This window comes from Pseudophryne corroboree, chromosome 1 (assembly GCF_028390025.1).
Source record: "Pseudophryne corroboree isolate aPseCor3 chromosome 1, aPseCor3.hap2, whole genome shotgun sequence".
Taxonomy (NCBI): domain Eukaryota; kingdom Metazoa; phylum Chordata; class Amphibia; order Anura; family Myobatrachidae; genus Pseudophryne; species Pseudophryne corroboree.
The window spans coordinates 664,024,853-664,039,852 of NC_086444.1; the positions used below are offsets into that span (position 1 = coordinate 664,024,853).

The 15,000-nt window shown below is 43.5% G+C and overlaps 1 protein-coding gene across 1 annotated transcript in view; it reads left to right on the forward strand.

Moving 5' to 3' along the window:
• UGCG (UDP-glucose ceramide glucosyltransferase) overlaps window positions 1–15,000 on the forward strand; it is a 151,749-nt gene that overhangs the window by 132,125 nt on the left and 4,624 nt on the right. The window contains exons 6-8 of the mRNA XM_063914694.1: window positions 532–710; window positions 13,932–14,018; window positions 14,426–14,615. Of these exons, the coding sequence (XP_063770764.1) occupies window positions 532–710; window positions 13,932–14,018; window positions 14,426–14,615 (456 nt within the window). The remainder of the gene's footprint in view (window positions 1–531; window positions 711–13,931; window positions 14,019–14,425; window positions 14,616–15,000) is intronic.

The window sequence follows — 15,000 nt, forward strand, 5'->3', positions numbered from 1 at the left end:
TGGTGTGTAATCTTTGTTGAAAGGTGGCTATGCATAAAGTAGTGTTTGGGCCAATTTTTCATAGATTACATTTTTGTGTAGTCATCTCCGTAGCTTATCTCACTGCGTTCTCAGTTCTCCTCTTCACTGGCTATGTTCTCCCCGGTTAGTTGTTACAACAAACTGGTAACTTTCCCTGTCTGCACAGTCTTGCTGGTTTGTCCCCTTCGGTTTTTTTGCTGAATTGTTGTGTAGCAAATTTGCCAAGTGCAAGCATAACTGCTGTGCCAAGCGCCTGTAGGGAGACAATGGAACTGCACAAACATTCATTCACAATCCGAGAATATTACTGCAAAGCTTGCTTATCGGTAGATTGTGTGCATGGGGGGATTGCACTGATATAGGATGGAATTTTGATCTGCAGGTGTATGTACAATTCATTTACACATATCTAAATATATGTATATATTATGGGTCAGATAATCTGTTAATTTAAATTTGATATTGCAATGGGAACCAAAATCACTTTCTTTTCTTGTTTTTATGGCACAGGTATACTTCGGGACTTCCCACCCAAGGTCTTACATTTCTGCCAACGTTACTGGGTTTAAATGTGTTACAGGAATGTCCTGTCTGATGAGGAAAGAGATCCTGGATCAGGCTGGTGGACTTATTGCATTTGCACAGTACATTGCTGAAGATTATTTTATGGCAAAGGCAATAGCAGATCGGTGAGTTGTGATCACTGACTGACATTTTTGTCATTTCCATTATTATATTCAGTGATGTTGCTATAAGAATAGATCACTTGTTATATGGAATGTTTTATATATTTCTCTTCCGTCCTAGAGGATACTGGGGTTCCATTTAGTACCATGGGGTATAGACTGGTCTACTAGGAGCCATTGGCTTTAATAATTTGATAGTGCGTGCTAGCTCCTCCCTCTATGCCCCTCCTACCAGACTGTTTAGAAAATGTGCCCGGAGGAGGCGGTCACGCTTATGGAAGCTCCTGAAGAGTTTTCTGTTTGTTATTTTCAGGCAGGACTGGTTGGCACCAGCCTGCCTGCTTCGTGGGACTTAGGGGGGGAAAACGGCCCAACCTCTTGAAAGGTTAATGGTCCCGTTCCCCGCTGACAGGACACTAGCTCCTGAAGGAACTATTTGCAAGCCCCACCATGGCGAGCATACATTCCCGCATCATGCCGCCACTCCTAACCGAGCCGAAAGAATTAAGAGTGGTGAGTACTAAGCCTGCGTCCCGGTTAGTGGGTTGCCGGCCATTATGGTGGCATGAGGATACGGAGACGCACAGCTTCTAAACGGGGGGGGACTGCGTCTCCAGACTCAGTACACAGTGCAGACGCACCGCTTCTGAGGGGGTGAACTGAGTCCCAGTACACCCACACTGGCAAACAAAGACTTAACACGGATCTGACTCCATTTTAAGCACTAAATTACCTCAGCCAGTATAAAAAAGGAGGGAGCGGGGCTTCACTATGAGCGGATCCAGCAGCTCACCAACTCCATTTTCCCTCTGCAGTGGACACAGACGCTGACTGACAGGGACCGAAGCTCCTCCAGAGTAACTCCAGATTACCTCAGCGGCACCAGGGGGTCATAGCAGGGGGGGAGTGATTATTAGTGTACTGCGTCCCCAATCTGGGTACTCAGTCTGCGACCTGGCTAAGCTTGGCATTAGCAATAAGGGCGCTGTGTTCTGGCTCCATAATATCTGTGTCTCCCTGGAAGGGCTCTTTGTGGGTTAATTGTGCTTTTAACCTTTTCCTGTGTGTGTGCTGTCACATTTACAATATGTCATGCAAAGAGTGTGTTTCATGTACGACAGAGTGTTCCTCTTCCCTAGGGGCTCACTACCGTGTACTAGGTGTAGTGCGCCTTCCCAGGCTAGCGGGGCTGAACCAACATGGCTGGATTCCATTAAAGGAATGATTTCTAATATTTCTACTAAATTGTCCCGTAATGAGAAAGAGACGCAATACTTAAGACAGTCTGTGGATGAGCTTGTGAACAGAGACTGTCCCCAAAACAGTGTCTGAGACCCCTACCATTTGTCTGCAAAAACGTAGTCTGGCCCATATCCTGCAGTCTGACTCTGATGATGAAGGGTCAGACATGGAGAAGGGGGAGGTGGACTCAGAAGGGGGGGGATGCTGCTCTGTCACAAGGAATATAGGCTCTTATAGAGGCTATCAGATGTTCTACAAATTCCTGATAAGGTGACAGAGGAGTGTGAGGAATCTTATTTTAATGTAAAAAAGAAATCCTCAGTCACTTTTCCTGTGTCTAAGGAACTGAATACCCTGGGGTAAATTTACTAAGATGGAAGTTCTATTTAAGATGGGATGTTGCCCATAGCAACCAGTCAGTTTCCAGGTATTATCTTCTAGACGGTGCTAGATAAATGAGAAGTAAAAGCTGATTGGTTGCTATGGGCAACATCCCATCTTAAATAGAACTCCCATCTTAGTAAATTTACCCCCCTGTTTGAAGAACCGTGGGTTAATCCTGAGAAGAAATTTCAAATCCCTAAAAGGTTACTCTCATCCTTTTCCTCCTGAGGATAGGAAAAAATGGGAAAATCCACCGATAGTGGATGCATCAGTATCCAGGCCGTCACGGAAAATAGTGTTGCCTGTCCCTGGTGCAGCCTCCCTGAAAGATACGGCTGATCGTAGAATTGAGACCACACTGAAATCTTTGTTCACAACTTCTGGGGTGGCCCAGAGACCCTCATTATAGCATGTGTGTGGATAACAAAAGCCATTGCTAAATGGTCAGGTAACCTAATTGAGGGGTTAGATTCCTTATCTAGGGGGGAGATTGTTTTACTCCTGCAACATATACAGGACTCTGCAAACTTTATGGTGGAAGCCATAAAAGAAATAGGCTTGCTTAATGCACGCACCATGGCTATGGCAGTGTCAGCACGCAGGGGCCTATGGCTATGCCCAGGGCTTAAAGTGGTCGTGGAGAGGTGGTGGAACTCATTTACCCAGCCACCCGCCCTACCCCTCTCCTAAAATTAAGCGGAGCCAGGGCTAGTGCTAGTATTTTCGGCACCCCCCTGCAAACAATAAATAAGTGCCTTCCCATACTTTATAAAGGGACATTGATCTCACAAAGAAGCAACATGGTCACATAATAGTACTTTCATTTCAAATTGCACAACACAGTAGCACAATTTATTCACATTACACTGCATAGTAATGCCCCTTATTCAGATTGCATCACTTAGTAGTGCCCTTTATGCTCATTGCACTACACAGTGGTATCCTCTATACATATCATGCCATACAGTAGTGCCCTTATATAGAGTACCCAGAGTAGTGCCCTTTTATACACATTTCCCACAGTAGTAGTGCCCCTTACACATAATGACCACAGTAGTGCCACTTATACACATAATAGCCACAGAAGTGCCGCTTATACACACAATGCCCACAGTAGTAGTGCCACTATTATACAGAATGCCCACAGTTGTAGTGCCACTTATATACAGAATGCCCACAGGAGTAGTGCCTCTTACAAATAATGGCCACAATAGTAGTGCCCCTTCAGCAGCTCCATGCCCTGTATCTGTCCAGCAGCTTCCCCACTTCTATTGTCACTCCAGCCCCCTCTCATTTTGTCTTCAAGATGCACAGAGCCTGCTCCTCTTCATGGCTCCTCTTCACTTCAGCAGCGTTGATAGCATGACCTCACATACGCTGTGATGTAAAAGGAAGCTACTGGACCCTGATGGGATGAATGCTGTCCAACAGACACAGCATGTGTGAGTACCAGGAGGGGTGGGCTGTAGATGGAGGAGGACCATGGATCCACCAGGACCTGAGGAAGGGGGAGTTGGCTGCAGCTCATCAGTAACACATCTATTGATGTAGGTGATGGGCCAGGTTTTTCTGTTGGAATTACTGTGCAGGGAAATGGAGGTGGTGGAACAGAGTTCCCCCTACCATTAGAGGTGGTGGAACTTTGTTCCACCTCGTTCCTCCTCACTTTAACCCTTGGCTATGCCAGTGGACTGCTGATGCGGACTCCAGGGAAGGAGTGGAAGGCCTACCATTTACAGGGGATGCCTTATTTGGAGATGAACTGGATAAATGGATCTGCAAAGCTACTGCGGGTAAGTCCACATATCTTGATTCTGCAGCTTCCAGTTGGCAGTCCTTTCGGACAGCCAAGTTTGGGGGCAAAACCAGAGGTGGTTCTACAGCCACCAGAGGTGCTAGAGGTAAACCACGCAAATCAGCAACTGCCTGTTCTCAGTTCAACCTCTGCTTCCTCAAAGCCTTCAGCATGACGGTGGACCATGATGCCTGGAAGACTGGCGGGTGGGAGCCCGACTAAAATTCTTCAGTCAAGTTCGTGCCAGGATCCCTGGGTCATGGATCTTATATCCCAGGGCTACAGACTGGAGTTCTAGGAGCTCCCACCTCACAGATTCTTCAAATTAAGCCTACCAGTTTCACAAGAGACATGTATAACTTTACAGGATGCCATTCAAAAACTGGTACAGACTCAGGTCATTGTTACAGTTCCACCTCATCTGCAAAACAAGGGCTAGTATTCCAACTTGTTTGTAGTACCGAAACCGGACGGTTCGGTAAGACCGATTCTGAACCTCAAGTCGCTGAACCCGTACTTACGAGAGTTCAAATTCAAGATGGAGTCTCTGAGAGCGGTGATCTCAGGTCTGCAGGAGGGAGAATTCCTCGTGTCTCTGGATATCAGGGATGCGTACCTTCACATTCCGATCTGGCCACCTCATCAGGCTTATCTACGGTTTGCACTGCAGGACTGTCACTACCAGTTCCAGGCTATGACATTTGGTCTCTCCATGGCACCGAGGGTTTTCACTAAGGTGATGTCTGAGATGATGTTTCTCCTCCGCAAACATGGAGTGAACATAATTCTGTACCTGGACGATCTTCTGATAAAGGCGCCGTCCAGGGAGAGGTTGTTTGACATCATTGCCCTCTCAACCTGCCTACTCCGGGATTATGGGTGGATTCTGAACCTTTCCGAAGACTCACCTTATGGAGGCTTCCATTACTGGGTATGATACTGGACACAGAGTTGCAGAAAGTGTTCCTTCCATTGGAAAAGGCATTGGTAATCCAGTCGATGGTTCAGGATGTCCTGAAGCCAACCCAGATATCTGTGCATCTATGCATTTGCCTTCTGGGGAAAATGGTGGCCTCTTATGAGGCACTTCAGTACGGAAGGTTTCATGCAAGACCCTTCTAGCTCAATCTGTTGGACAAATGGTCCGGATCGCATCTTCACATGCACCAGAGGATCAGTCTGTCGCCAAGAGCCAGGATTTCTCTTCTATGGTGGCTTCAGACTTCTCACCTACTCGAGGGTCGACTGTTCGGGATTCAGAATTGGATTCTGCTAACCACAGACGTAAGCCTAAGAGGTTGGGGAGCAGTCACCCAGGAGGTGCAGTTTCAAGGAAGATGGTCAAGTCAGGAAGTCGTCCTTCCAATCAACATTATGGAACTCGGGGCCATATACAACGCCCTTCTGCAGGCCTCATATCTTCTTCAAGATCAGGCTATTCGGGTCTAGTCGGACAATGTGACATCGGTAACGTACATAAACCGACAGGGCAGAACGAAAAGCAGAGCTGTAAAGTCAGAGGTGAAAAGAATCCTCCTCTGGGCAGAAAAAAATGCTGTGACGTTGTCGGCTGTCCTCATTCCGGGAGTAGACAACTTGGAAGCAGACATCCTCAGCAGACACGACCTGCAACCGGGGGAGTGGGGCCTTCACCCGGAGGTGTTCAGGTGCTTGACACGTCGTCGGGGATATCCACAAATCGACGTGATGACCTCTCGTCTCAACAAGAAGCTCAAGCGGTATTGTTCCAGGTCGAGAGACCTACAGGCAGTGGCGGTAGACGCTCTAACGACTCCATGGGTCTATCAGATGGTGTACGTGTTCCTCCACTTCCTCTGATCCCAAGGATTCTCAAAAGAATAAAAAGGGAAAAGGTTCAAGCAATACTCATTGCTCCAGACTGGCCAAGAAGGGCCTGGTACATGGATCTTCTGGGGATGCTGATCGAAGATCCGTGGCCTCTACCTCTTCGAGAGGATCTTCTACAACAGGGCCCGTTTGTCTATCAAGACTTACCGTGGCTACGTTTAACGGCATGGAAGTTGAACGGCTGATTCTAGCCAGGAGAGGGATCCCTGACAAGGTCATCCCGACTATGGGGGTCATTCCGAGTTGATCGTAGCTGTGCTAAATTTTGCACAGCTACGATCATCCACACTGACATGTTGGGGGACGCCCAGCACAGGGCTAGCCCGCCCCGCATGTCAGTCCCTGCCCCGTCCATGAAGTACAAAAGCATCGCACAGCGGCGATGCTTTTGCACTTCAGGACTAGCTCCCAGCCAGCGCAGCTTTTGCGCTGTTCTGACCTGATCGCTGCGATAAACTGCAGCGAGCGATCAGGTCAGAATGACTCCCTATGATCCAGGCCAGAAAGGGGGTAACGTCTAAACATTACCACCGTATTTGGAAGAAATACGTCTCTTGGTGCAAGAGCAGAAAATTTTATGCGTTGGAATTTCATCTGGGACGTTTAATGCTTTTTCTGCAGTAAGGTGTGGATGTGGGCCTACGTCTGGGCTCCATAAAAGTCCAGATTTCGGCGTTGTCCATTTTCTTTCAGAAACAATTGGCTTCTCTCCCTGAGATCCAGACGTTCTTGAAAGGTGTTCTGCACATCCAACCTCCCTTTGTGCCTCCCACGGCACCTTGGGATCTCAACTTGGTGCTGCAGTTCCTCCAATCTGACTGGGTTGAACCGTTACAGGAGGTTGATGTAACATATCTTACGTGGAAGACCGTCATGCTGTTGGCCTTGGTTTCAGCAAGACGTGTGTCGGAGAGCTGGGGGCATTGTCTCACAAGAGCCCCTATTTAATTTTCCATGAGGACAGAGCTGAACTCAGAACTCGTCAGCAATTTCTTCCTAAGGTGGTGTCTGCGTTTCACATCAACCAACCAATTGTGGTTCCGGTTGTTACCGACACCTCTGCTACTTCAAAGTTTTAGGATGTTGTGAGGGCTTAGAAGGTGTATGTAAAGCTAACAGCTCGTCACAGAAAATCAGACTCGCTGTTTGTTCTTTATGATCCCAATAAGATTGGATGTCCTGCTTTAAAGCAGTCCATTGCGCGCTGTATTAGGTTCACTATCCAGCATGCTTATTCCACGGCAGGATTGCCAGTTCCTAAATCTGTACAGGCCCACTCTACTAGGTCGGTGGGTTCTTCATGGACGGCTGCCCGCGGTGTCTCGGCTTTACAGCTCTGCCGAGCAGCTACTTGGTCAGTTTCTAACATGTTTGCTAAGTTCTACAAGTTCGATACTTTGACCAGACTGAAGGTCCTCAGAGGCCAATCAGTTCTGCAGGAACCTCGGCACTCTCCCACCCGGTTTGGGAGCTTTGGTACAAGACTGCATACAAACTACTTCTCTCCTTCTTTGCTTGGGGTTAAATAGATGCAGTGGATGTAATACTTTTGTGATTTGTATGTATGGAAAATTATGTATGTATGTATGCGTTACACAGCTACGTAGTTCAGAGTTTCATTACATCGGAGTGCCACCGTTTGGAGTTTGTATGAAGTGTGACCGCTTAAAGGTTCCATGCTTGGAAGGCACCCGGTTAAGTATCCTTCCATAGTCATTGAGTGCTGATCGTTGGAGTTTTAGGATAGATAGATAGATAGATATAGGTTGAGTATCCCTTATCCAAAATGCTTGGGACCAGAAGTATTTTGTATATCAGATTTTTCTGTATTTTGCATACCATAATGAGATATTATGGCGATGGGACCGAAGTCTAAGCACAGAATGCATATATCAGTTCAAAAGACCAGCACTCCTTTGTTACATAAATACTTGCGCCCTGGTGCCATCTTCTCCCACAAGGGATAAATTGTATATAGTTTGCAGTAGCGGCACTCAGTGACTACTTCTCCAAAGAATTAAAACACCATCACTCTGGATTATGTTAACGTTTTAGGATCATTTATTTAGACCCTTTCGTCAGGATGAAAGGGTCTAAATAAATGATCCTGAAACGTTGACATAATCCAGAGTGATGGTGTTTTAATTCTTTGGAGAAGTCGTCACTGAGTGCTGCTACCTTGACAGACAGACAGAGAGACAGACACTGGGGCAAAAAAGTATTTGGACAGCCTCCAATTAGAAAGATGAGGTCTGTAATTTCCATCATAGGTACACTTCAACTGTGAGAGACAGAATCTACAAAAAAAACAGGAAATCATTGTATGATTTTTAAACAATTTACTTGTATAGTCTTGTGGAAAATAAATATTTGGGCACCTACCAAACAGCAAGATTTCTGGCTCTCACAGACCTGTTACTTCTTCTTTAAGAAGCTCTTCTATCCTCCACTCATTACCTGTATTAATGGCACCTGTTTGAACTAGTTATCTGTATAAAAGACACCTGTCCACACCCTCAAACAGTCAGACTGCTACCTCTCCACTATTGCTAAGACCAGAGAGCTGTCTAAGGACACCAGGGACAAAATTTTAGAACTGAACAAGGCTGGGATGAGCTACTCGACAATAGGCAAGCAGCTTGGTGAGAAGAGATCAACTGTTGGCGCAATTATCAAAAAATGGAAGAAATACAAGATCACTGACAATCTCCCTCGACCTGGGGCTCCGTGCAAGATCTCACCTCGTGGGGTATCAATGATCTTGAGAATGGTGAGGAATCAGCCCAGAACTACACGGGGGGACCGGGTCAATGACCTCAAGAGAGCTGGGACCACAGTCACAAAGGTTATCATTACTAACACACTACGTCGTCATGGATTGAAATCCTGCATTGCTTGAAAGGTCCCCCTGCTTAAGCCACCACATGTCCAGGCCCGTCTAAAGTTTGCCAGTGACCATCTGAATGATCCAGAGGAGGATTGGGAGAATGTAATGTGGTCAGATGAGAGCAAAGTCAAACTTTTTGGTATAAACTCCACTCGCCGTGTTTGGAGGGAGAAGAATGATGAATGGCATCCCAAGAACACCATACCCACTGTGAAGCATGGGGGTGGAAACATCATGCTTTCGGGCTGCTTTTCTGCAAAGTGGACAGGACGACTGATCCGTATTAAGGAGAGGATGAATGGGGTCATGTATCGTGAGATTTTGGGCAAAAACCTCCTTTCCTCAGTAAGAGCATTGAAGATGGAACGTGGCTGGGTCTTCCAGCATGACAATGACCCCAAACACACCGCCCGGGCAACTAAGGAGTGGCTCCGTAAGAAGCATTTCAAGGTCCTGGAGTGGCCTAGCCAGTCTCCAGACCTCAACCTAATAGAAAATATGTGGAGGCAGTTGAAAGTCCGTGTTGCCTGGCGACAACCCCAAACATGACAGATCTAGAAGATGATCTGCATGGAAGAGTGGGCCAAAATACCTGCTACAGTGTGTGCAAACCTGGTAAAGAACTATAGGAAACGTTTGACCTCTGTAATTACCAGCTGAGGTTATATTAGAAAGTAGTGAGTTAAACTTTAAAAATCATACAATGTGATTTCCTATTTTTTTTTTTTTTTTTTCCCCCCAGATTCCGTCTCTCACAGTTGAAGTGTACCTATGATGGAAATTACAGAAATATATAAATTATATATATATATATATATATATATATATATATATATATGTCTGTAATTTCCATCATGGGTACACTTCAACTGTGAGAGACGGAATCTGAAAAAAAAAATATATCGTCATTATCTCAGTAGGGGATCCAAAAATGTGGGGTTTTGGATAAGGGATACTCAACCTGTGTATATCTTTCCCATCTCTCTCTCTCTCTCTCTCTCTCTCTCTCTCTCTCTCTCTCTCTCTCTCTCTCTCGTATAGATCTCTCTCTCTCTCTCTCTCTCTCTCTATATATATATATATATATATATATATATATATATATATATATATATATATATATATATATATATATATATATATATATATACACATACATACACAGGTTGAGTATCCCTTATCCAATCCAAAATGCTTGGGACCAGAGGTATTTTGGATATCGGATTTTTCCGTATTTTGGAATAATTGCATACAATAATGAGATATCATGGTGATGGGACCCAAGTCTAAGCACAGAATGCATTTAGGTTACATATACACCTTATACACACAGCCTGAAGGTAGTTTTAGCCAGTATTTTTTATAACTTTGTGCATTAAACAAAGTGTGTCTACATTCACACAAGTCATTTATGTTTCATATACACCTTATACACAGCCTGAAGGTCATTTAATACAATATTTTTAATAACTTTGTGTATTAAACAAAGTTTGTGTACATTGAGCCATCAGAAAACAAAGGTTTCACTATCTGTCTCACTCAAAAAAGTCAGTATTTTGGAATATTCCGTATTTTGGAATATTCGGATATGGGATACTCAACCTGGGTGTGTGTGTGTGTGTGTGTATGCATGTATATATGTGTGTGTGTGTGTATGTGTGTGTGTATATATATATATATATATATATATATATATATATATTGTATATGAGAGAGATACAGTTGCAAGAAAAAGTATGTGAACCCTTTGGAATTTCCTGGATTTGTGCATAAATTGGTCATAAAATGTGTTTTGATCTTCATCTAAGTCACAACAATAGACAAACACAGTCTGCTGAAACTGATACCACACAGACAATTATATGTTCTCATGTTTTTGTTGAACACACCATGTAAACATTCACAGTGCAGGGTGGACAAAGTATGTGAACCCCTAGGCTAATGACTTCTCCAAGAGCTAATTTGAGTCAGGAGTCAGCCAACCTGGAGTCCAATCAATGAGCCGAGATTGGAGATGTTGGTTAAAGCTGCCCTGCCCTATTAAAAAAAACACACACCAGTTTTGAGTTTGCAATTCTCAAGAAGCTTTGCCTGATGTGAACCATTCTTCGCAGAAGAGAGCTCTCGGAAGACCTTCGATTAAGAATTGTTGACTTGCATAAAGCTGGAAAGGGTTACAAAAGTATCTCTAAAAGCCTTGATGGTCATCAGTCCACGGTAAGACAAATTGTCTATGAATGGATAAAGTTCAGCACTATTGCTACTCTCCCTAGGAGTGGGCGTCCTGTAAAGGTGACTTGCAAGAGCACATCGCAGAAGTTTGCAAAAGAGCACCTGAATGTTCCACAGCACTACTGGCAAAATATTCTGTGGACAGATGAAACCAAAGTTGAGTTGTTTGGAAGGAACACACAACATTATGTGTGGAGAAAAAAAAGACACAGAACATCAAAACCTCATCCCAACTGTGAAGTATGGTGGAGGGGGCATCATGGTTTGGGGCTGCTTTGCTGCCTCAGGGCCTGGACAGATTGCTATCATCGACGGAATAATTAATTCCCAAGTTTATGAAGACATTTTGCAGGAGAACGTAAGGCCATCTGTCCACCAATTGAAGCTCAACAGAAGATGGGTGATGCAACAGGACGACGACCCAAAGCACAGAAGTAGATCAACAACAGATTGGCTTCAACAGAAGAAAATAAGCCGTCCTGACCTCAACCCGATAGAGATGCTGTGGCATGACCTCAAGAGATCGATTCACACCAGACAACCCAAGAATATTGCTGAACTGAAACAGTTTTGTAAAGAGGAATGGTCCAAAATTCCCCCTGACAGTTGTGCAGGTCCGATATGCAACTATAGGAAACGTTTGGTTGAGGTTATTGCTGTCAAAGGAGGGTCAACCAGTTATTAAATCCAAGGGTTCGCATACTTTGTCCACCCTGCACGGTGAATGTTTATATGGTGTGTTCAATAAAACATGAGAACATATAATTGTGTGATATTAGTTTCAGCAGACTGAAGAGCAAAACAATTTTATGACCAATTTATGCACAAATCCAGGAAATTCCAAAGGGTTCCCATACTTTTTCTTACAACTGTGTGTGTGTGTATGTGTGTGTATATATATATATATATATATATATATATATATATATATATATATATATATATATATATATATATATATATATATATATATGAGAGAGAGAGAAATAATATTAGTGTTTAAAAATGTAAACAGTATTTAGCCAAAGTACAGAACTTTGAACTTAAGTGACTGTGTTCATGTATATCTAAAGTGCAATTGAGGACATTCAGAACTAGCGTTGTGGCCCTTCCCCAGGATCCAGAAACACTGAAATGATCCATCTCATAGGTATAAAATATACCATGAGGGAATTGTGCAGTATGAGTCAGTTCTTACTATCCATGAATATTGTGCTTACATTAAATAGATAAGATGCTTTATCTGTTATAGTGGTCACTGAAGCTTTAGTTATACCCACTGTAGCCAGAAGCCAACCTTTTAATTACATTTTGTACCTCAATAGAGTAGTATCCTACACATTTTATATGTTCTATTTAAACATTTAAAAATACAAAAGAAAAAATTCATTCTTATTTTCAAGTAAAGATTTTATTACAAAAACCTGCAAGTTGAATCAGAGTTTCTGCACATTTTAGAAGGGTGGATTAATGCCGGTTACAGAGAGCGTACACACAATTTAATTTTCTTACTCTTCTTAATTTGTTAAATCTCCAGTGACTGCTATAGGAGTGTATTCAATAGCTGTCGGAAGCTGCCGTCTTGTCGGAAAGATGGCAGCTTCCAATAGATTTCGGTCGAAAGGGGTTTCGACCTATTCAGTATTTGTTGTTTTTTTTCAGACAAGTCGGGAATTCCCGAAAAACATGTGGATCGGCAGAATAGCCGCCGATCCGCGTGCTTCTGTCTGAAACGGGGCCAAATCCGACAGGTTTTGGCCCCGTTTCCGATAATCTTAATCCGACTTTAAAAAAAAGTCGGATTGAGGTGACGGGGAGTGGTGCAGCGGGCTGTGGGGAGCGGGGCGGCGGGCTAGGAGCAGCAGGGTATGCAGGTACCTGACGGGCGTCCCCCTTGCAGCGCTTCCCGGCCGGCACTTGGATACATGACTGAGTGCCGTGAGGTATGGCTCCCTGTGATCTCACACATGGGGATCTGCTGACAGCAGCTGCACAGACGCCGGTCAGATCTGGCAGTCGGATTAGGCTCAAATCAGACAGTCCGATTTGGCTACTCTATTGAATAGGGCTTGTCTGAACCATTCCGACAAATGCATGTCGGAATGGATCAGACTCTTATTGAATATACCGCATAGTAGAGATCTACTAAATGTATGTACATTAATCACTGAGGGTACTGCCATGCTATACTGCAGTATGTGTGTGATCTTTCTCCCAGTTGGGAGAGGGCATAGAATACACTATGTGCAGTATCCAATTACCTGCCGTCATTTACCGTGGGTAAATGTACCACCGGGGGCTATCCTGTTGTCCCCGAAAAGACAGTGCAAGCCACAGATTATTGGTGACTTTGTTTCACCTTCCTTGGGCAGGCAAAACAAAATCCCCAATAAGCGCTGGCTTTTATGGGGACACAAATGCAAAAACACACAGATTTTACTGAACTTGTGTGTTTTCATAAGAGTGTGGTGTTTTGTTTTTTTAGTTTTGTTTTTTTATTTTCTTGTTCCGGGCTTCATAATAGGATTGGCCAAAACAAAATATCGGCTAAACATCCCGGAAAATCACAAAAAAACTTCAGTTTTTCACACCCAATGAGTTTTTGCCAGTAATTGGATACCGGTCTATGTGGTCAGTGTGGAGATGGAGTGAGTCAACCCACTCTCAGCATTTGGTGTATTTACTTTGTATAGTTGCATAATGTACTAGACACTATTTAAGTGACTAATAAACCAAATGTGACAGGTTACCTCGTATAGAACACACGTGTTTGTAAATCTTATTAGTACCTTTTTCCATTTTTCCCTGTTTTTAGGGGTTGGAAATTTTCTATGGCTACTCAAGTCGCGATGCAAAACTCTGGATGTTACTCCATATCTCAGTTTCAGTCTCGGATGATTAGGTAAATCTGCCTGCTTCCAAAGTACTTTGTATGCTGAAAATGTCAGATTTTAGGTTGCCTACATTACAGGTGCTTGCGTTCCGGTTTTCTTTTAAGCCTTACCTGGCGGTACTTTGAGACCAAATAAAGATGTGCACTTCTATATATTTAGTTATAATTGCGTGTTTTCATGTGTTGGTGTCCCCCCCCCCCCCCCCCCACACACACATTTGTGAAAATGTTCATATTGTTAAGCGTTTAAAAAAAAAAGTATTTTTCTTAGTCTGTTCTCTTATAGACCATATATAGTTTCCACAAGCTCTGTAAATGTACAATGCATGCTTTTTTTTTTTACTATAAAATTCTGCACCATTTATACACAAACAGGGATAACTTAAGTTTTTTTTATTTGTTTTAATATCTTGCAGATGGGCTAAGCTTAGAATCAATATGTTGCCTGCCACAATCGTGTGTGAGCCCATCTCTGAATGTTTTGTTGCCAGTTTAATAATTGGCTGGGCCGCACATCACATCTTTCGATGGGATATCATGGTTTTCTTTATGTGTCACTGCTTGGCGTGGTTTATTTTTGATTACATACAACTCCGAGGTGTTCAGGTAGGTTTTTTTCCCCATGATGTTGAATTGACTATAGATAGATATTTGATTACATTTATTCACTATGGGGTTCAAATCAACCACACATTTAAGAAACCATTTAATACAAATGTCTAAAACAGGCATGTCAAACTCATGGTCATCCAGCTGTTGTGAAACTACAAGTCCCAGCGTGCTTTACCGGAAGACATTCCTACTAAAAAAATCTATACTACAGTTAATGCGAATATAAAATGCCAGCTTGTTGAGTTTGTTTTATTATTGAAGTTAATGAATATTAACTTTTAATATTATTATTTAATATTATTAAAAGCAATAGTTCCAGGCTTAAGGCCCGTACACACTAGGTGGTATAGTAAAAGATATCGTTTACTATATTACCCAG